This window comes from Cnephaeus nilssonii (assembly GCF_951640355.1).
Source record: "Cnephaeus nilssonii genome assembly, chromosome: 7".
Taxonomy (NCBI): domain Eukaryota; kingdom Metazoa; phylum Chordata; class Mammalia; order Chiroptera; family Vespertilionidae; genus Cnephaeus; species Cnephaeus nilssonii.
In genome coordinates, this window is record NC_137078.1 from 66567198 (window position 1) to 66590164 (window position 22967).

Genomic DNA, 22967 nt, shown 5'->3' on the forward strand with positions numbered 1-22967 from the left:
GGGCCCTGCGAGCCCATCCCACCTGGTAAAAGGGAACAGGTGAGAGGCGCAGGCTTCACTTGCTGCAGGGAGACACAGAGGTGGTGGCTCTGCCTTTGGGCCCTAGCAGGCCTGGGGGGGGGGGGTGAGGGGGGGAACCAGATTCAAACCCGCCCCACCCTCGGGACACCTTGGGGGCAGCAGTGGCAGGAAATGTAGCTTCATGCCAGGAGAATCCGATCCAGGCAGCCAAAGGTCCAGACCTGAGGCTGGAGAGGAAGAAGAGGTATTCTGCCCGCTAGGAACCTCCCTCTCTCCTTCAGTCCCCGAGCTGTGCCCTCTGGTCTAATCAAGGAAGACTTCCTAGAGGAAGACGAACCTTGTTTGGGCCAAGAAAAAAAGGAATATGCAGAGCTGAAACTAGCAGAGGTGGGTGAGAAGGCATGCCCTGATGTGACCCTGAAGTACAATTCACAAGCAGTATTTCTGCTCATGATACTCTGAGCATAAGGGAAGTGATCTTGAAAATCATCTTAATCATCACTTGAGCAAAAGCCTAGAGGTGGGATCACAAGAGCTACAGCCACAATTCACTGCGCTGAAGCTCAGAGAGGAGAGGAGATTTGCCCAAGTCCACACAGCAGAGAAAGGGTAAGCCTGGGGCAAAGACCGTGCTGTCCTTATGTCGGGTCCTTCCCATTGCTGCAGGCTGCAAACCCCAGTGAGGAGAGAAGGTACCATCCAGATTTCATTTGGGTCTCCCAGGGCATTTGAGTGAAGCCTTAGAACAGCAGAGGAATGGCTATAACGGTGAAGTGAAGACGCTGTGACAGGTTGGAACAGTTGGCAGAGGGAGATCTTGGGGACAAGTGGTCTGCCTCCTACCTTGCAGCCCCACTCCTCTGCATCTGGGGGGGGGGGGGCTGCTCCCAGGTGAGTCTGACTCAGGTTGTCACCCCAGACAGAGAGACGGAGGCTGTTTCAGACAGAAGTGAGGGGCCTCCAAGGTCAGCCAGCGGCTAAGCCAGTGCCTCTTCTCTCTCCTTCCTGCTTCACTCTCACCAGGAGTCTGACTCCACCCCCTCACCCCCACCCCAGGACTGGTTCTGTGGTGAGACTGGCCAAACCAGCCACAGAGGGGAAGCTGAGTTCAGAGAGGGCGGTGACTCTCCCAAAGTCACACAGCCAGTTGGTGGAGCAGCGGGCACTCAAATCTGGGCTTCCTAAGTCCCTAGTCCAAGATTCTTCCCTGGGGCTTCCCATGCAGGAAGCCCACCCAGAGAGGCTTGTGGAGGGGGGTGGAGCTGAATGGGTGAGAGATAAGTGAACCCACCACAACGCCAGGCAGCATGGAGGCCAGCGGGAGGGGTTAGTGCTGCCTGGAATAAGGGTGGAGTGGTGAGCTCCCTGGCCCCATGGGGCCTCCCAGAGAGGGCTTCCTGGGTAACCCTCCGAAGCCACCTGGAGAGCAGCTTTGGTGCTGATAGTCATGATGCAGAACACAAGGTAGGGGCTGCCTGGGGGGCTGTTTGTGAGCCCTGGGAGCCTCAGAAGTACAAAAAGTCTTTATTCACAGAAATAAGGCCATTTCCACAGTGGGGGGAGGAAATGTAGGCAGGATGGGAGGTGCTGAGCTGACTGTCTCCTTCAGAAGGGTCTCCTGAATTGAATTGAGTGGGAGACCCCCTCCCCCTTCAGGAGACCTCAGAGTCACAGTGGAGCCCCAACCCAGGCACAGTCTGAGTTCCGAAGTTGGCCAGGATGATTCAAGGGAGGGCGGGGTGGGGTGTGGTTGGAGAAGTCGGCCTGTTACTGTAGATTCCTGCTCAGAGGCATGGCATTGATTACAGGCGCCCAGGATCAGCACTGGGGGCCACCGGCAAGTGGGGTCACATGGGGGTGCTTCGGACCTTGCCCTCCTCCTCGGGGACATTCTCATAGGCGTTCTCATGCTCATCAGACCTGAACGAGGGTAACAGGGGTCATTACACCTTCCCTCCCATCGCCTTCTCCCTGCCCCATCCTGCACTTGTGAGAACAGTATCTTTCAGAATAGACGTCTGAGTCCCAGAAGGGGTTCCCCTGACCACATCTGGTCTTGTGCACCTGACACTGGAGGTCTCTCATTACCACCTCCCTGAATCCCCTCCACTGAGCCCCTCCACACAGGCACCACTGAGCCCCTTAATGAGGCCATCGCCCCACTGAGCTCTCTTCCCACACGGAGTCCCCCCACTCATCTCTTTAGAGTCCCTTTCCCTCGTTGAGCCCCTTTTCCCCACTGCATCCTTCCTGAGCCTCAATCCACTTATTGAGCCCCTTCCCCCACCAAGTCTCTGTCCCCTTCCTGGGTCCTGTCCCCATGGACCTGCGGTTCTCATCAAGCCCCCGTCGCTCACCAGTTCCCTCGCTGCGCCCTCTCTCCTCACTGAGCCCTTCCCTGCAGGAGTCCCATCCTCCCCTCAGGCTCTGGCAGAAGCGCCTGGTCCTGATGGCCCAGCCCCTGGAGCACCTCACCTGAAGCTGGCCGCCATCGAGGAGTACTTTCCTTCCGTTCCTGCCAGGATCCCATCTTCCTTGTTGCCAACGGTCACGACCATGTTCACGGGCTCCCTGGGGACAGGATTCATCAGTAGAGCTCTCTGGATCCCCTCCTTTATTGTACCCCCTTCTCCCCATGTCCAGTGAGGCCTTGTCTGGGCTCTGGTTCTCACAAGCCCAAGGGCAGAGGCTGCTGTCCTCTCCTGCGAGGTCCCTGGCAGCACCTGATTCTGGCCCCACTCCATGGACCCTCACACCTTTCTGCCTGCTCCACGGTGGGAGCCTCAGGTCCCAGCCCAAGACTGGCAGCCTCCCTCTCTTCTGGCTCAGCTCAGCCCCAGAGTGGACCCCGCAGGACTCGGGGTCTGCTCGAGATGTCCACACGACTTTCCCAGCAGCAGTAGCACCATGGTCATCAGCCACTGAAGACAGAGCTGGGGTCAGTGGAGAAAGGGCAAAGCTCCTGGCCCCTTATTAAAGACTAGAGGCCTGGTTGCACAAAATTCATGCACTCGGGGGACGGGAGGGGGGAGGGAGGGGAGAGATCCCTCAGCCCAGCCTGTGCCCTCTCACAGTCTGGGAGCCCTTAGGGCAGTGATGGCGAACCTATACACGCGTGTCAGCACTGACACGCGTAGCCATTTCTGATGACACGCGGCCGCATGCTGAGGATGAAACATTTGCTGCTCCTGAGGATGAAACATTTGCGACTAGAGTCTTGGAGTTAGTTTTTCCCTCAAAGGTGACACACTACTCAAGTTATGCTCAGTTTTTTGGCAAAGTTTGACACACCAAGCTCCAAAGGTTGCCCATCACTGCCTTAGGGGATGTCCGACTGATGGCTTAGGCCCACTCCCCTAAGCCAGCAGTCGGACATCCTTAGCACCACCACGGAGATGGGCTCCCGCCACCACCTCTGCGCTCACCAGCCATGAGCCCGGCTTCTGGCTGAGCGGTGCTCCCCCTGTGGGAGTGCACTGACCACCAGGGGGCAGCTCCTGCATTGAGTGTCTGCCCCCTGGTGGTCAGTACGCATCATAGCGACCGCGTGTTCCACCGTTTGGTCGATTTGCATATTAGCCTTTTATTATATAGGATTAACCCCCCTGAGTGTAGCCTCTGTCCCACCTCCCCAGAAACTGCTTTCCTGAGGGCCCCAGGGAGCCTTAGTGCTGCTCATCTTCCCTTGGACATCCCAGTAAGGCTGCTCAGACTTACTGTGTCCCAAATTAAACTCAGCAGGTGCCCCAGCTCTGCTTTTGTGTTCTGTGTCTCAGGAGTGGTCCTGTCAGAAGCCTAAATGTTTCCCTGTCCTTCCTCCCTCTTGCCTGCTGCTGTCTCCATTCCTCATCTCCCAGGGGGTCTGACTCCTAGGCAGCAGACAGTCTAGACCTGTCGCCTCTCTGCATCCCCTTGTCACCTCCATCATCCAAACTCTCTCCTGACCTCATGCCCAGCCTCCGCATTGCTCTCCTTGCACATGCCCACTGCAGGGCAACCAGAACCACTTGCAAACTTGCACTAGATCCCCACCGCACGAGGGAGAAGCCCACGGTTCAGTGCATTGCTGTGCAGGGGTCTGCTTGGCCTGGGCCTGTGCCTTCGTCACTGGCCTATCTTGGACCTCTCCATCTCTCTCTCCACTCATGCGATGTTGTGTTTCTCAGTGGGCCGTGCAGGGCTACCGCTTGCACCGCGGCCCCAGGCCATGTGGGTGAGAGCTGGGGCAGCTGCAGCCTTGCCCCGGGGTTGGCAAATGCCCAGAGGACCGGATTTCAGCCGAGCCCCTCTACCTCGGTGCCCTGCCCCTAACTCAGGACCCCAGGGCACTTTTCATTGACTCCAGTCTCCCTCCCAGGCCACCCTGTCCTGAGACTGGCTTTGGGGTAAAGGTGCAGTGGAGGCCTTCTTGGGCCACCCCTGCTCCCCAGACGGGTCAGGCCTGCGCCGCACTCTGCTCTCCCCTTAGTGGCAGTACTTGCACCTCTGCCGGCTGCTTTCAGATCTGCCTCCCCTGCCAGTGGGGAGCCTGTGAGCACAGGGGGTGTCTGTCCCACTGCCCCTCTGTACCCCCGCGTGTGGCACAGCAGCTGACCCCCAGGAAGGACAGAGCCTTCCTTTCCACAGGTTTCACAAGCCCCCATCGTGGGCCGGGCGGCTGTCCCAACTATACAGATAGAATCGATGAGACTTGGGGAAGAGGAGCCATTTCCCCACCCTCCCAGTGAGTGAGCACAGAGCAGTGGGGCCTCACAGGCAGGTCTGGGAGCCAGTGAGCTGGTGCTGTAGCCCAAGACGTCGAGCCTCAGTGTCCCTTTTACACTGTGCGAGGACTGGACCCAGGGTTTCTGCTGGAGCAGTAGCCATGGTCCTGGGGCCACCCTGCCCGTGGTGGCCCAGCCCCCGGGGTCCCCAGGAAGCACTCACGGCTCTTCTTGGCACCAGAAGTGGTTGACAGCAAAGGCGATTGCAACGAGGACCAGGAACACGGCCATGGCGATCAGGCCTTGCATCCAGGGCTGCAGGTTCCCCAGGCCTGGAAGAGGGGGGTGGGGGATGCTCCAGTGATCTGGCCACAGTGGGACTGTGAGTACAGAGCAGGGGGCGGGCCTCCCACCCCAAGGGCTGGGGCCTGTGCTAGAGGTCATCAGCCAGCTGCCAGGGCCAGAGGAGACATTCTGGGTGCCAGGGGTGGGAAAGAGGACCCATCTGACACTCCACTGAGCTGAAGAAAGGAATGGAGGTTTGGAGGAAGGAAGACAGGAGTTCAAAGGAGGAATGAGGTGCTGAGGAGGGACCAGGCCTCGTAATGCTGTGTCTGAGATCCAGGCGGCCCAGAGCCCCCTCATCATGGGTCACCTGCAGGGCCCCACAGGGAGTATCTGGGCCACAGGGACCAAAGGGCAGCCCCCTGCACAGCCGGCCTAGGCCTGCCAGCCAGGGGTGGCAACCCTCCTCCCCGGCTCCCAGCAGGCTGGGCAGCCCAGCGCTGACAGACCGGGCTGGCATCTGGAAGATCCTGTTCTGTGGCAGGAGGGTTCCTAGTGCTGGGTGGGGCATGGGAATGAGAGACAGGCTTGCTGCTCAGCTATGGGTGCCCAGGTGTCCAGAGAGAGGGGTGAGACAAAACGCGAGACAGAGGGGCTCTCCTCTGGGTCTTGGGGGCCAGGAAGGAAGCTTCCAAACCTGACCCCTCTCAGCTCCTCCAGCCACGTGCTCAGCGGGTGAGGCGCCGTCCATGCACATCTCTGCCTTTTGACCCTTAAGGGTTATGTTTAACCCTTGACACCACCTCTAACCCTCAAAGTTTCTCAGAAGTCTCTGTCCTCAGCCACTGGCAGCCCCAGGGCTCTTAACTGCCTGGGCAGCACTGTGCTCCGTGAGCCTGAGGAGCTTCTTCCCACAGAGGACATGCGTGCAGCAGCAGGTAGAGGTCTCAGGAGGGGACAGAGGCTAGCAGGTGGCTTCAGAGTGGTCCTGCCTCCAGCCCAAACACCAGCATCCTAGTGCCATCCTCTATTTTGAGGTGCCAGGCTGGGCATCAAAAATCTCACTCTGACTCACTCTCACTCGAAAGTCCTTCCTTGAGTCTACCCTACAGCCTCCTGCAGGAGTGAAGGCCCTGCTTCTTCTCAGCTCCCTCGGAGCCGGCAGGTATTGGGAAGGAGGCGGGGTTTTGGAACTCTCTGGCCTATGGCCAGGTCAGATCTTGCTTCTCTCTTTGGGTAACAGAAGATTCACAGTGTGGTTACCCTGAGTTCCATACTTGCCAAAAAGCAATGTTTTGCACTCATTGTTTTCCCAAGAAGCAATGGTTTAGACACATTGTTTCCTCAGGTTAGTGTTTGCTCAAGGATTGGGAGTTAGGGCTCAAGCCCTGGGGGGCCTCTCCTTGCTTCCCCTGAACAAGGCAGCCAACTCCCTCCAGACACACCCTGTGGCTCTGGGGTGAGACGCAGAGCAAGGGGCAGAGCCTGGGGTAGGAGAGAAGAGTCCAGACTTAGGCTGCAGATGTAGCCGGACAGTGCAGGGCAGACACCAGATCTTGGGGTGTGGTACCTCACTGGAGCCAAGCTCTTCTGCGCCCCTGACACGGCAGCCACAGTGGTAGGTAGGCAGGGCGGCTTTATTGTCCTCATATTATTCATGAGAAAGCTGAGTCTCAGAGAGGGGTAGTGATTTGCTCAAGGCCACACAGCAAGACAGAGGCAGAGCTGGACAAAGAACTCAGGTACGTGGTGGGGGCCACACTGGAGCACTGTCCCCTACCAAAGCCCAGGAAACTAAAATGAGGACTTATGCCAAAGCCATGGGCACAAGTGACAGCTCGGCCCCTCCCCTGGCACAAGTGGCTCAGCCCAAACCCTGCTCTCAGGACCCAGCTATCTCTAGGGACAGTCCTGCTCTTAGAGCTTGCGTCTCAACTCCTCTCCCCAATCCTAGACCCAACATTTCCCCTGTTGCCTGCACTTCTCACTCATGGAAAAGAGTCTCAGGCAGAAATCTGGCTCCAAGTTCTCGGCCTTTGGAGGTTCCTCCACGACTCCAGTCTCTGCTCCCCTGTCTGAGGTGCAGGTGTCAAGGATGGTGACAGAGGCCAGAAGACACCCCTCATCCACACCTGGGTACCAGCACCCAGCCCAGCCCTCTGCACCACAGCCACCGGCGGGCCAGTCCTATGCTCACCTTGTTGACAGCTGGCGGGTGGCACTGCGGAGAGCAGGCCCAGAATGAGCAGGCCGAGGGCTGACATGGCTGCAGGCAGCTCCGGGGACTCCCCTGGACTGCTGGAATCTGTGAGGTCTGTGGATATGTGCTGAGATCAGCCAGCGCGTAGCCCCGCAGTCTGGCCCTGGAGGAGAGGAGCTGGTAAGGAAGAAGGCCAAGTGGGAGGAGGAGGGAAGTGCAGAGAAACTGCCCTCCCTCCCATGGTAATGAGCTGCCAGGCCTGGCCTCCCTGGCGGGTGCCCAGCCCACTGGAGCTGGCATGTGAGGTCACCTTTCAGAGTTTGGCTAAGGAAGTGGGTCTACGGAATAGGGGGATGTGGGGAGAGTCGGGACCTCATCTCCAAGCCCAAGGCCTCCCCAGAGTTTTTACATCAGCTCCCCCTTCCTGGCAGGGAGGCTGGGCTCTGGGAAGAGAGTGACACATTATTGCTTCTGCCCTGAATGAGCCCATTGGGTGGGGCCCCTCAGAAGGCAGACAGGAGGATTAAGAAATTTGCTGGTTGGCTGGGGGAGAGTGAGGTAAACTCCAGAGGCCAGGGAAATGTCAAAGCTACCCCTCCCGCAGAGCCTGGCCTATTTCCTGTTCTCCTCTCACCTGTCCCTACTCAGCTAAGAGCCAGTCCTGGGACACAGTCCTGACTCACAGTCCTGACTTCTGTCCCTCTATGCCCAGTGCTGCACAGTAGCTCTCTAAATCCACCTCTCCCGTGGGGGTCACGACAGAGGGCCTAAGGTTCCCAGGCCCCAGCCTTCTCTACCCAGACACGCTGACCTGGCTCAGTTCAGCTCTTCCTCTTGGCCCCAGATGTGGTTCCTGGGATCTGGGTGGAGCTTCCCTGGAACAAGATCTGGGCTTGGTCAGAAGTCTCTCCACACACCTCTGGCCCACTTCCACCCATCACAGGGAGACGAGTGGGGGTCACAGCTGGGCTGTGGACGGCAAAGGAAGGACACCCTCAGGTGTCAAGGTCCAATCTGGGGCTCTGAACCCCTGGGCCTCAACCCTCAAAATACATGGAGTTCATTGGTCCCCAGCTCAGGAACTGAGAATGACCCAAGTGCCTTCGAGGCCTAGGGCCAAGGTTACACGGGGTCTCCTTGCCCCCCAAGCCCCGGAATACAGGAAGCCAGAGATGCTGAGAGTCCAGTTCCATAGACACCAAGAAAGAAGGAGCCAGCAGACAGGGGCAAAGTCTCAGAGGTGGGGGGTCCCCTGAAGCCAGAGCATGAGCTAGAAACCCCTCCACAGCTTCCCTGGCCAGAAGCCACAGGACCTTCTAGGCAGCCCTTTTTCCTGCAGGACAGGTCTTCTAGGGCCGACACTCAGACTTTACGCCTCGTCCCTGCTTCCCCTATGTGCATGGGTGTGGGTGTGCACATGGCAGTGCAGTGGGCCCATTTCCATCCAAAGATGGGGTGTCTCAAGATGATCCAGGGAGGCTTGGCTTACAGTCCAGTGGCCCCTCCATACATGGATATCCTGTTCTGCCTCCCTATCCCAGCTTGGTGTCCTCAGAATCTTCTGGCACAAAGTTTGTCTAGAGTCGGCACCATGCATGTTAATGAACAGCCACAGGTTCACTGACTGGAATGCAAGGAATGGGGTTGCATTTAACAAACACCCACAATGCCTTCTTCGAGGATTTTAAGCAGGGGAGTCTGGTCAAGTTTGCATTTGAAAACTCCTGCGGACAGAGAGTGGAGAATGAAAGGGGAATGCAAAGATTGGAGAAAGGGAGAACAGGGGAGGCTGTACAAGAGCCACACAACAGGGCTGTGGCCTGCACCAGGGAGTGGCAGTAGGAATAAATCTGAGCCCTCTTTATGAGGGGCCGTGGCTGCTAGAACATGGTGACTACCTGGGAGTGGGTGGGAAACTGGGAGGAGCTGAGGGTGACTCCTGGTTTCTGGCTTGGGTCGCTGGTGAAAGGTGGTGCCCAGGACAAGGCAGAGCAAGCTTCGGAATGTGGGGAGGAAGGATGAGCTACAGGCTTAGAAGTATTGTGCTTGTGGTGCCTGTTGGCCCTCCAGAGGGAAAGGTCCAGAAAGCAGTCAGATCCCAGGAATAGAGAGCTAGATCCAGGAGCCATCTGTGGTACAGCATGGGTAACATGAGACATGAGAGTGCCAGTGTCCCAGGCTGTGTGTGTGTGTGTGTGTGTGTGTGTGAGAGAGAGAGAGAGAGAGAGAGAGAGAGAGAGAGAGAGAGAGAGAGAGATAAGCAGGGGTAAGGAGGGAAGCAGTGAGAGGCCAGGACACATAAGGGTCTTTCATGAAAGAGGAGTCAGGATGGAGCAGGAAACCCCAGAAGAAGGGGTGTCCCAGAAACCCAGAAAGGAGAATCCAAGACGACGTGGACAGGGAAGTCGCTGCTGTGAGCCCCCTCCAGCCAGTGACTCACAAGACCAGACCAGCCTCTCCCATCATTCCCCAAGTCCCAGGTCCTGCCTCCCTTACCTGAGCAGCACCCCCGCTTCCCCAAAAAAACCTGGGGAAGTACAAGGATTCCCTGGGCCATGCTTTTCGTGGGGGGGGGGGGGGGGTGGAGAGTGGGATAAGCAGGAAGGACATCAGGTGACCAACAGGAGGAAAACACACCTCCCAGGTCAAAGTCCCAAGCTTTAGAGCAAAACAAGTTGTTCCGGAAAGGGGAGTGTGGGTGGACACTGGCTTTGAGGCTGGTCCCTGCTCTCTGGGTGTCCTCATACAACTGAGGGGGGTCATCTCCCCATCTGTATGGACACAGCCCTGGGTCCCCATGGCAACAGGTTGGGCCCCCCCCTAGTGGTCTGGCTTGGAGCCAAAATCTGGACTCAGACCTCAGCAGCCCCATAGGGCTAGACCCTGTGTCCTCATCTCTGAGCTGCTGCTCCATCCAGGCTCAGTTCCTTCCTCCTGTTCCCAGCCCAGTTCCACCATCCTGGATCATGAGTATCCCTTAGGCCCTCCATGTAGCTTATCCTTGTGTGCTTACCCTTCAGAAAAGCCCAAGTGGGCCTAGACTTCCCCCAGTCACCTTTCTGCCCACCTCATCCTGCCTGACATTCCAGTTGTTGCCAGCAGGTGGCAGAGTCCAGCTCCATCCCACACTGGTTGTAGCAAGAGAAAGCAGGATAGTACATTCAAGAAGGGTGTTGAGAGCACAAAAACAAAAGCTTTTTTTGCTCGTTCTTATAATATTTTGTCTCATTAATGTCTGCTGCAAGCCTAAGAGCACCTGGAGACTTTGCTTTATTCATTCAAAGAGATCCTGCTTAACCCCCTCAAGGGCTTCCAATGGCTCTTAGGATAATATGCAAACTCCTTAGCCTGGGCTTGAAGACCCCACAACCTGCCCTTACCCCCCTCTCCAGCCTCATCTGGCCCCCGTGCCTCCTGTCAGTCCTAACAGTAGCCCAGCGCTCTCCCACATCAGGCCTCTCCACACTTGCTCTTTCCTCTGCCTGCACCCGTCTTCCCGTCCCATTTGCCCGCCAGATGCTAACAAATCCTCCAAGTCTTGCTTAAATGTTACTTTCGCCAAGAGGCTTTCTTTCACCGCTCCTCTCCCCCATCTGCAGTTACTTCTTCTGTGAGTCCTCCCTGATAATCTCTGTACAGCCATTATCACAAATTGCAATTACATATTGATGTCTGTGTTTCCTCACTTGTCTGTCTCCCCAGTTACAGAGCGCCATGCCTGAGCACACGTCCAGAAAATACTTTATGAAAGTAAGTCTCAGTATATTCAGTGCCCACCTCTGGCCTGACAGCTAGCGGAAGCTAGGAGAATGATTGAGTAAATAAAGCATTTTAGCGCTAGTTGGATCCTTCTCTTTCTCTATCCTCTAGCTGTGGGGACAGAGCCTAGGTCTAATTCATCTCTGTATGTCGTCATAGCTCAGAGACGTTGAAGCTATCCAGTCCAGAGTGAGAGTGAGCTCCCCATCCCTAGAGGTGTGCAAGCAGAAGCAAAGAGCCAGGCCATGCAACAGGAGCATTTGCATAAGGGAGCTGGCCCTTCCTTTGCTATGCTACACATTTTATTGTATGCATTTTAAAGCATCAGTCTGGAAGCCTGTGATTCTGTGACTCTGTTAACAGATTATAGGAGATTTTTGTATTGTAGTCAGGTTCTGAGGAAGTGGGCCGGTGAGGACTGTGTCTCCCCGCAGACTCAGCATTTCATCCACCTGGCTCCCCCTCACTTAGCAATCCCTTCACAAGGGCCCGGGGGCAGAACTCAGAGATTCACGAACTTGCATGGGGAATACATCACAACTGTTATTCACTAACCTCTAAAACTGAAAGTTACCATTTTCTTCCATTAGGAATGGAGGCAACAAACCACAGTGTCCCTGTGGTATGTTCATATTGCCAGACAATTGTGGCAGATCTCTGGAGATATCATGTATGCTCATCACTATGGAAGTATAACAGTCACTGGACCTTCCGCTAGATCTTATTATTTAATACAGTATAAAGATACACATAACTTACTATATTACAAACTTACATTTTTAATATTTTGGTAACTGTATTTCAATATAATTGATTTCCTTTGCTATGCTACACATTTTATTGTATGTATTTAAAAACATCACTCTGGCCCTGGCCAGTGTGGCTCAGTTGGTTGAGTGTAGTCCCAGGCACCAAAAGGTTGCCAGTTCCATTCCCGGTCAGGACACATGCCCAGGTTGCAGGTTCGATTCTTAGTTGTGGTGCCTGTGGGAGGCAACCAATCAATGCTTCTCTCTCTCTCTCTCTCTCTCTCTCTCTCTCTCTCTCTCTCTCTGTCCATAGGCTTCCCCAAACTTCCCAAGGCACAAAAATGGTTAAGAAGTTCTGACCCACCTGGGAGCCTGTGGCAGGTTGGCAAAAAAACAATGCCACTGGAGAAAGATTGGCACTCTCTAGATAGAAGTTTTCTAGGACTGGGAGCTGGGAACTATGGTCAGAATGAATAGGTCCTCACCCCCCACAGAGAGCCCTGTGCTTGGGAGTTAGAAGGGGCAGAAAGCAGTCCTCAGAGCCAGCCAAGCCGGAATGTACTGGCTGTGACTCCTGGGTCCTAGGTTACTCCACTGGGCCGGTGAGATTTATGGCCAGGACCGCCCAGTGGGGGAAGATCAATCACTCTGCCTGCTGCCCACTCACTCAGCCAAGAAACTGAAGGGCTGGCTCTGCCAGGAGCCCTGCCTGCCAGCAGAGGTCCCAAGGCCAACTTTTTACCAAATGGTTCCAGCACAGCCCCGCTGTCCTGCCCAAGGCCACAGGCCGGCTGTGGAACCAAGGGGTGCTGATTTCTAGGAACCAAGTGGTTCCTTCTCGCCTAACAGTTCATCCTGAGTAACATGATCTTGCTCCTCACTTTTCAGCTGGGGAAACTGTGACCCAGAAAGAGACAGTCACTAACTGAAGGTCGTACAATGAGTTAGTAGGAGAGATAGGACTAAAACCCAGGCATCCCTATGTCCAGGGCTCAGTCCCTCTGTCAAGCATCAGCTGGCCGGTCAGTTTCCCAAATAGCATCTGCTCTGCTTTCATTCATTCACTCAACACATATGTAGTGTCTACCAAGGGACTGAAAACACAGGAGTGAACAGGACAGAGCTTACGTTATACAATTATCTGATTACAACTGCACCAATGTTTCAAAGGAGATAGAAGGGTGCTAAAAGTATATCATGGAGATGCCATCTAGTCTAGGAAATTTTTTTAAAAGGCAGTAGTAAGTCTAAAGTTTATTCATTCATTCAACAAATATAGATTGAATACCTCCTGTGGACCAGGCACTGGTGGAGATGCCAGGAATACAGCAATAAACAAACAAGTCCCTGTCCTCAGAGAGCTTACATTCTATCAGGGTCAACCAGGAAACAAACAAACAAATAGATCAAATGGGTCAGATGGCGAGATGGGAAAGACAAAACAGGATCAGGAGAATGGGGTGCTGGCAGGGCAGGGGACGCTAGTTCACATAGATTCATCAGCGAAAGCTCCTCCAACGAGGTCTGAGAATAGAAGTGAGGAAACAAGATGCTTAGCTGTCAGAGAGGAGAGGAGAGGATCACATTCAAGGTGGACAAATGGCAAGTGCAAAGGCCCTAAGGAAAGAGTTTGAAGGATGTGTCAGTGAGGCTGAGGGCGGGAGAGGACTGTGTTTTGAGGGTAAAGCCAACATAATTTGGAATGTGAGAGAGAGGAGCCAGAGTGGTTTCAAGGTTTGAGTCTGCTCAGTGAGATAGACAGCGATGGGAAGGTTCAGGAAGGACAGGGCGTTATTGTTGGGGGGGGGGGGGGGGCAGGAGTAACAAGTTTGGTTGGGAGATGGGTGTGTGAGTCTGGAATTCAGAGGCGAGGTCCAGGCTGGAGAATTGCATTTGGGAGGTGTCGGGCAGTGATGGAGGAGCTCCCAGGACACAGAGAGATCTGAAGTGCTGGGCTTGGGGAAGGGCAGATGGGAAGGAGTGCAGGCAGGGAGATCAGCCCAGCCAGACAGCAGAAGACGGTTGGAAAGGGGTCTTGAGGGCCTTGCAGGACCTGTGAAGAGGTTTGGTCTTTCCCTTACAGATAATGCAGAGCCAGAGTAGGGTTTTAGGCAAGGATGTGACAGGGGCGATCTTGCACTTCTGCGAGATCTCCCCTACCACGGCTTGAAGAATGGACTAGACAGGGCAGTGAGCACTGAGTGGGCTGTTTTATTGGGTTGGAGTGGAGGTGTGGGGGGTGGGTCCAGGAGAGAGACGGCGTGGCTGGGACTAGAAGACAGTGTGGCATGGAGAGAAGTGGGAGGATCAAAGAGCAACTTAAGGGGTACAACTGGCAGACTAAGAATGTGGGGAGTGAGGAATGCAGAAGAATAAAGGTGGTACCAAGTCTCCCATCTTGGACAATGCTTGGATATTGGTGCTATTTTTGTTTGTTTGTTTGTCAGATTAGTTTGTTCATTAGATTCCAATATAAGTGAGATCATATGGTATTTGTCTTTCTCTGACTGGCTCATTTTGCCCAGCATTATAACCTCTAGCTATCCATGCTGTCCCAAAAGGTAAGAGTTCCTTCCTTTTTACAGCCACGTAGTATTCCACTGTGTAAATGTATCCACAGCTTTTTAATCCACTCATCTACTGATAGGCACTTGGGCTGTTTCCAGATCTTGGCTATTGTAAATATGCTGCTACAAAATAGGGATGCATATATTCTTTCTGATTGGTATTTCAAAATTCCTATTATATACTAGAGGCCTGGTGCATGAATTCGTGCATGGGTGGGGTCCCTCTGGGTGGCCTGCAAGGATAGGCAGAAACCCGCAGTCCAATGCCACCTGCAGTTCCTACCTGCCGCTCCCGCTCATCCCGGCCCCACTGTGCCTGCTGCAGTCTCGTGCCCAATCAGTTCTGATAGGGAGAGGCTTGCGCTGCCACAGCAGCGCTCACCAGCCATGAGCCCTGTGTCTGGTGCCCTCCCAAGGGGAGTGGCCTACAGAATGGAGCTGAAACCAGCTCTCCAACATCCCCCGAGGGTCCCTGATTGTGAGAGGGTGCAGGACAGGCTGAGGGAACCCACCGGTGCACAATCGGTCCCAGCAGCAAGCTAACTTACCGGTTGGAGCATCTGCCCCCTGATGGTCAGTGCACGTTATGGCGAGCAGTTGAGCAGCTTTAGCATATCATTAGCATATTACACTTTGATTGGTCTGTTGTTTGATCTATTTGCATATTACCCTTTTATTATAGAGGATTCCCAGAAGTGGGTCACTGGATCAAAAGGCAGTTGCATTTTAATTTTTTTTAAATATATTTTATTGATTTTTTACAGAAAGGAAGAGAGAGGGATAGAGAGTTAGAAACATCAATGAGAGAGAAACATCGATCAGCTGCCTCTTGCACACCCCCTACTGGGGATGTGCCCGCAATCAAGGTACATGCCCTTGACCGGAATCGAACCTGGGACCCCCGAGTCCGCAGGCCGACGCTCTATCCACTGAGCCAAACCAGTTTCAGCCATTTTAATTTTTTGAGGAAACTCCATACTGTTTTCCACAGTGGCTGCACCAGTCTGCATTCGCACCAACAGTGTACTAGGGTTCCCTTTTCTCCACATCTATGGCAGCACCTGTTGTTTGTTGATTTATTGGTGGTAGCCATTCTGGCAGGTGTAAGGGGATTTTAATTTTAATTTGTATCTCTCTGATGATTAGTGATGTTGAGCATTTTTTTTAAATATGAATATGACCATCTGTATGTCTGCTTTGGAGAAGTCCTTTGCCCAATTTTAATTGGATTGTTTGTCTTTCTGGTGTTGAGTTGTGGTGCTATTTTTTAAATTGGAGAATACCAAAGAGCAGCAGGTTTTGGTGGGGGGTAGAGGGAGAGAAGCATGTATTAATTCTTTTAACAAACTTTCTGAAGTGTATGTTCTGGGCCAAACACCATTCAAAGCACTATAGCTCCACAGCCCTGCCCTAGGGAACTCACATGTTAGTGGATGAGACAAGCAATGAGCAATGGGCCCAATATTGGGTTCCAGAGTTGAAGGGCTGAGTTCACAGCTCAGTGTGTCCATCTGGCGCTCCTGGGAGACATCTGAGCTGGAAATAGAGGCTTAGGATTCAGCAGTTTGTGGATGGTGACTAAAGACTGGGATAGGGAAGGATGAGAAGTCAGGCCAGGACCCAGCCCAAAGAAATGGACTGGGAGTGGATCTCCTTCTGAAATGAAGGGAAAACAAAGAAGCAACACACATTGCCTGTATACCTCTATGATCAAACCACAAGCATCAGGCATACCTCATATTTCAGGGCCTCTGGAGTCATAGGACTGATTTTAATTTATCCTAACTAAAACTGTTTTCCTCCCTTGTTACTAATTTTGCCATTAATCTCTTAAATATTTGGAGAAGCTGATATTTTCAGTCTGAAAAGGAACAGCCTTGGGAGGGTCTCTTTCTCCAAATATTTGAAGGGTAGTCCCAGATCAGGGAGAGAAACTGTGCTCTGTGTCTCTGGGCATGGAGCTGGAGAAGATGAGAGCAGACAGAAAGGCTGGATTTGGTTCAGTGAGAGAAAGACCTGTCTGCAAGAGCTGTCTAGTGATGGCAGAGATGACCCTAAAAGGTGGTGAGCTCCCCACCCCAGAGGTGTGCAAGTAGAAGCTATGAGCTTGCAGAAGGGAATAGAGCACGGCAAGGGCAGGGGAGGGGTACATGGTCTTAATGCTGGAGTTCCTGGGGCCCAGGATAGGTGATCTGGGGTCAAGACCCTCCTCACTCACCACTAGCTGTGTCACCTAAGCAAGTCTCTTCCCTTCTCTGAGCCTCTGTTTCCAGTAATGCTGCACTGAACTGGCTGGAGGAGACCACATCTGAACGCCTTGTCGGCGTGGACACTTGGTAAGTGTTAGGATCACCCAGATCTAAACAGAGCATCACATGTTGGAGCCACACTGCCTGTCTCAAGCCAGTCCTTTCTCAGAGCAGAAGCCCCAGCAGGGCGCTGAGAGGCATTACAGGCCACACGTTGGCCAACATGTTCACCGCCTGGAACTCAGTCTAGAAGAAGCCACACCCACACCAGGGGACCATTTCATACTTGAAGCTTTTGTCTGAAAGGTCAGACTTTGACCTTCAAAATGAAAATCACTGTAAAAGGCTGGAGCTGCAGGCAAAAGTTAAACAAAATGCAAATAATGTCACAATTTTTAAAAAAACATGTAGGTTTTTTTTCTAGATGAACAACAAAAATGTTCATTGGTGAACGGGGCGAAATTTGTGATTTTGTTTGTTGATTCAATTTTCTTCTGTTCTTTCCAGAAATTCTATAACAAGGAATGTTTATTTGGGGGAGGAGGGGAAGGGTGTGTCACAAAATTCACAGTTTAAAAATAAATGTTCATAAAAAGGCAAAATTAGGTCATTTTCCCACATATTTATTATTGCTCTTAAATAGCCCAAAAGTTAACCAAGAGCCTCTCTTTGCCGAAGAATCTGTCCCTAACCAGGCAGGGCCACTAGGGCTCCGTGGCAGAGCCCGTCTGTCTGTTTTCTGCCCCTTCCGCTCTTCTGGAGAGGCCTCCAGGTGCCAGGACACTCGTAGGAAGTGCCTAAGTGTGCCCTCCTGCTCAATCCATGGTGACAGAGAGACATGTAGCTTTAGTAATGCTGCCACTTCTTGAAGATGTGCTTACTGTGTGCCAGACACTATTCTCGGTGCCTCTGATCCCTAGCTCATTGAATCCTCACAACAATATGAGGTGAGTGCTATAGCCCCATTTTACTGGCATGAACCCTGAGGTCCAGAGACATTAAACTTAATAAGTGGATCCAAGATTTCAATCCACATCTATTTGATGCTAATGCTTTTAACTATTATATTATGCTTCCTCCTCACAATAAAAAAAAAATCAATTACTAAAAATGTATACAATTAGAACCCCAAGGAAGGAGCCATTCAACTCCCCTGGGGGGAGAAAAGATCAGGGAAGACTTTCAGGAAGAGATGACATGTGACTTAAACTTTGAAAGATGACTAAGAATTTACCAGAATGCGGCACACAACCTGACAGAGTGGATGTTCAGTAGATATTTTTAATTAAGTCAACTATTAAAGATTTTATCGGAATGTATAGATGAAACAACATGATGCTTGGGGTTTGCTTAATAATGATGTATTTCAAGAATAGGGAGTGTGGGGAGGAATGGAGGTTTCAATGAAATAAGATTACCCAAGTGAATTATTGTTGTGTTGATGATGGATTTATGTCACATTACATTGTCCTCTCTCTCTCTCTCCTTCTCTCTCTCTCTCTTCCCCTCCATATATATGCAAAAGTAGATTTACAGTTGTGAGTACATGAAACACAGAGTTTATCCATGTATTATTATTAATTACTATTCCTACCTCATAGGAACAACTGTAAACCTACTTTTGCCCCACCTTGTATATATATTACAATAAAGGTAATGGTCCATTTGTGACCACTCATCCTGAGGGTCTGATGAAATAATTCAATAAATATTTACTGAGCCCCTCCTCTGTGCACCCCCACACTGGGCATGATGGAGCCACCAGTGGCCAGTGGCACACTGTCCCAGCATTCACCAGCTCACAGACAAAAGAACTCAAATACAGGCAGATGGTGAGCAGCAGCCAGATATGGCCCAAGGCTCTGTGAGTTCAGAAATAGGAGAGAACCCCATCCATGGGGGCAACCAGCAGATGCAGCATCTGAGATAGTTTAACACAGAGAACTGTTGCTGTGGTGGGAGTCTGCAGGGAAGGCACCTCAGGTGTGCAAAGGCTTAGAGGTGAGAAAGTAAGAGATGATGGATGTGGAGCACTCGGGGAGCTCAGGAGCCCCTTAAGAGGAGAATAGGGCAGCATTTTTCATCCTGACTTTAAACTAGTGTGGCCACTCTTGCTCCCCCTTCCACCCCACCACCACCCCCGCCCCAATCTCTGCCCAGACCCCCAGAGACTGGGAGCCAACAAAGTGAGTGATGGCAGGCTAATCATGGCCCCTTGGGTCTGAGCAGGCCCCTTGTCTCTCTCCGAGGACCCTCCAGCAAGGACAAGTGCAGGACAAAAGCATCGCCTCCCCCTCCTCGCCTGCCACTGCCCTCATTAGCATCATACAGAAAACCTGCCAGCTCATGGCAGCCGGGCAACTGGACAGGCCAGCCCAGCTTTGGCAGAGCCCCAACTGAGCAGATGTGGACCAGGAAGGGTCCTGTGGCCGATCCTGCCCTGCTCCCCCCCCAAAAAAACCAAGCCAGGCAACCACCACCCTGTCCTGCCTGCCCCGTAAGCCTCTCCTTACATTACCGTGTGGCAAAGCCAAAGAGAGGTGGAGAAGCTACACTCCCTCAATGATGGCTCCTAGGGTGATATAATCTGAGGGACTTAGAGACCTCAACGTCCCACAGTCAAATCTTAGCATCATAGACCAGGGCAATCCCAGCGTGTAGGGATCTCGTTTAGATCGCTGCTTTAGGACACGCCTTCACCAAACAACAGAATTGCAGCCTCCCAGGACTTCAGCCCCGAGCAGGGTAAGGCAGGTAGCGCATCAGAGCTATGAGATCCCAAGCCCTCCTAGGCGAGATTGCCTGGGGGCTTGGGGTTGGGAATGCCTGTATCTGTCTGAATCCCACCTATTCAGGGGTAATGGAGAGGGGGCGTGAGAGTGATGGGGAAGCCTGATAGCCCATTGAACGCGCCGCTCTCAGGGGACAGCTGGAGAGAGGGGCGGAGCGCTCAGAGCCGGAGCCATGGCCAGCCTGTGTGGGAACAGCCAGAGGGCAGAAGGCCTGGCCCCGGGAGATCCCGACAGAGCCTGGGACCCAGGAGCACCACAGGTCCCAGGCTGCAGAGGGTGAGCTGGGAAGGGCTGCAGACCTTGGGCTTCGGGGGTCTCAGCTGGCTGAGCTGTCACCAGGCATGGGGTGGGAAAGGGTTTTCCACCCTGGTCCCGTCGCTCGCTCCATTGGGTCTCAGAAAGGCAGGGGTCCTGAAGGGGTGGGGGGCTCAGTAATGGGATGGCGGAGCGGGGGGTGGGGGGGAGGTGGAGAGGGGGTCGGGAGGGAGGCAGACAGGAAGAAAGGATGTTATTGTCAGATCGCCATCTGCATAATAGACCGAGTCAGGAGGGATCAGGGAACACAAAATAACAAATAGCCAAACCTCCCTCCCGCAGTGTATGGGGGGCCTCCTATGATTTCCCCTCAGAATGGTCCCATCCTAAGGGATGGAACTGTGTGGTCCTTCCCTGTGCGATCCTGGCAGGGTTCATGGCTCCACCCGCTCTGGGGTGACAGAACTGGCTCCCACGTGACCTTGGGCGATTCACTGGCAGTCTCTGACCTCAGTGTTTCCTCACCTGTAAAATGAGGGTGGTTGTCCCCTCGCAATGGGTTCCTGGGAGATACGGAAGGTGAGACCGCAGGACTGAAAGTGCAGTCTTTTGGGGTAAGTGCAATGAGGCTGACCTGTGGTGATTCACATCCTCTTCCCCAGCTCCTGGGTCTGGGATCTGGGGCCTTTGGACTGGCTCTGCCATACCCTGATCTTCACTGACGATTCACAGAGCATCTCTTCACCCCGGGGGGAGTGGCATGTTAATAGGTCTACATATAAGTTCAAATTAAACAAAATGAAATTTTCAGTTCCTCAGCGGCTCTGGCCACTTTTCAAGTGCTCAACAGCTGCCTGCGGTTAGTGACTACCACACAGGGCAGGGCAAATATAGCACATGTCCATCATCACAGAAAGTTCGACTCGACCGCACTGGCTAAAGGGGTGAGAGTGCGGTTTGAGAGTCAGGAGATCTAGGTCCTAGCTCCAGCTTAGCTCGTAGCTCACGCTGAGTTTAGTCAAGTCCCATCCCTCACGCCGTGTAAGGCAGGGCACAGTCAATGCTTGATAAGGACTTTTTGATTGATTCTGTCTCCCCACCACCTTGGGTCAGGCCCAGGTGGACCTGGGGAAACAGGTGGAGGCTGAGGGACCCACCTGCCATCCCCAGGCTCCAGCAGTTCGCGAAAATACTGTAGAACCTGGGAGCTTGTCAGGCAGGCTTCCCTGAGTGTCTCAATTGTCTGCAGGCAGCAAAGCTAGAGCCAGGAGGGCAAGTCCTGCAGGGAGATCGTAGTTCACGGGTGTATCTTTCCAGGGGCTTACAAAGGCCTGGGTGTAGCCTAAAGATCCCAAACTCATCCCTCCCAAACCCAGAGAGAGGCCTGGGCAAGGCCTTGGGGAAGAGGCAGCCGCAGGGGCTGGTTCAAAGGGGAGGGGAGGCGTGGGGAGTCAGAAATGCACTATCAGCACTGCCGTCCTCCCCACTTCCTCTCTTCGAACGGATCACATCCTGTTATTGTGTGGACAGAGAAGGCCAGGAGCTGGGGAGGGAGGCAGGGCTCGGACCAGGCCAGTGGGGAGAGAAAGGAGGAGCCAAAGAGAATGTCGAAGTGGGCAGTGGGTAGCTCCAGCAGCCCTGCCTGACCCCAGGGGGCCTGGGCAGGAGTAGGAGACCCAGGAGGGAGGACCAGTATCCCTGGAGCAACTTGAATTTGCCATTGAGAGAAGATGCTGGGGCTCAGGACAGGCTGTAACTCCCTGCAAAGGCACCTAGAAGAAAGGGAACAGTACCTCCTCTGAACAGCCTGCCCAGCATCCTCTTCAAGCTCCTTTAAGCTGCTCACCAGCATTGCCCAGCATGGGGCAGGCCAGAGGAATCCCTGCTGCTGTGAACAGCTAATGTTCCCACTTCTCCCTCTGCCCTTCTTCTTTCTTCTGCCATTCCCACGCACAGCCCTATCCCAACCCCATTCCAGCATTGGGGTTTAATACGGCTGCTTTCTATGAAACACAAACACCTTCCTTACATATATTATTTTGAAATCCCATGGCAGCCCTATAGATGGAGGTTAAGATCTTCATTTAACAGACGAGGAAACTGAAGCTCAGAGAGGTTAAATGATTTACGCAAAATCACACAGCAGGTACAGTAAGTGGCAGCTCTGGGTCTTAAACCCAGGGAAGTCTGACCCAAAGGCTTGAATCTTCCTGTGGCCCAGCCGCCTTTCCTGCTCAATCCACCTGTGCCCTGGCCTTTCCTCCTGGAGCTGACAGCACATCGACTGTCCTTACTGCCCAGGAGCCTGTCTTCAAGCTGAACCTGTTGGAGGCAAGCTCTCCAGAACCCACACTGACTGTCACAGCCCTGGGCAGCTGGCTGGACCAGCTGAGTTGCTGTCTCCCCCGTGGCACAGCACGGGCCTATCTGCTCTAAAGCCACTAACTCTCTACTGGGCACTCTCCTCCTCCTGAGGGGCAGTGAGCACTGGCTCTGGACTCAGACCGGAATTCAAATCCTAGGTCCCCTTGATGAAGCCCCATCCTCTCATTTCCTCCTCTGGGCAATGAAGAAGATGCCCCGGGCCATCTTGAATTAGTCCTTTCCTGACTCTGACTCATGATGACTGAGCCTCTACTGCTGGACACGGTGCCCAGCACAGGGCCTGTCCCCAGCAGGCTGGTCAGAGGTGCTTGCCTGGTTCACATGGGCCACAGGCCAGAGGGGTGTGCTGGATGCTGGGGAACAGTTCACTGTTTTGCAAGAAGGAGGGAGGTAGTGGGCAGCATGAGGAAGCAGGCGGCTATGAGCAGACCAGATAAACATCATCGTCATCTTCATCACCCTCAATCTCTCCCCATCCAGGTCCAATAGGATAACCAGGCTACTGGTGTGTCTAGCCTGAGAAAACTCACACCCTGCCTCCCTACTTCCCCCTACCAACAAAAGCAGCCCAAGACCCTCTGCCACCCCAGGGGCAGAGCTGTCCACCAGCCCCTTACCAGCCCAGGACCATGGTGTTGGGGGGAGGGGGAATGGAACAGGCATTTTTGTAAAAATGACCCTGTTTCCCACCCATCCACCTCCCCTCACTCTTTCATTTCATGTTGCCCTCAAAACCGCACTAGAATATTCTATACAGGCTAATATTCAACAAATGCTGAAAGGGACCTGGGCCAGATCTGACATAGGGCACCAGAGAGAAAGAGCCAAGTCAGACATGGTTTTGCCCTCATGAGCTTGGATTTGAATCGGGAAGCAGACAAGTGGACAAACAGCGGACACACAGAGTGAAGGAGAGCCTGTGGGGACACATAGGAGGTGGCTGACCCCATAAACTCTCCTGGGTGCTGAGGACAAGTTAACCAAATGAAAGGAGGGTGGGAG

General features: G+C 53.4%; 1 protein-coding gene across 1 annotated transcript; it reads right to left on the reverse strand.

Annotated features, from left to right (window-relative positions):
* Positions 1 to 1567: 1567 nt before the first annotated feature.
* PDZK1IP1 (PDZK1 interacting protein 1) lies at positions 1568 to 8043 on the reverse strand. Its single transcript, XM_079778265.1, has 5 exons — positions 8021 to 8043; positions 7207 to 7372; positions 4948 to 5056; positions 2497 to 2592; positions 1568 to 1941 (listed from the first exon to the last, which is right to left on the reverse strand). The coding sequence occupies exons 2-5, from the start codon at positions 7271 to 7273 to the stop codon at positions 1869 to 1871; spliced, it is 345 nt and encodes a 114-aa protein (XP_079634391.1). The 5' UTR covers positions 7274 to 7372; positions 8021 to 8043; the 3' UTR covers positions 1568 to 1868.
* Positions 8044 to 22967: the final 14924 nt, after the last annotated feature.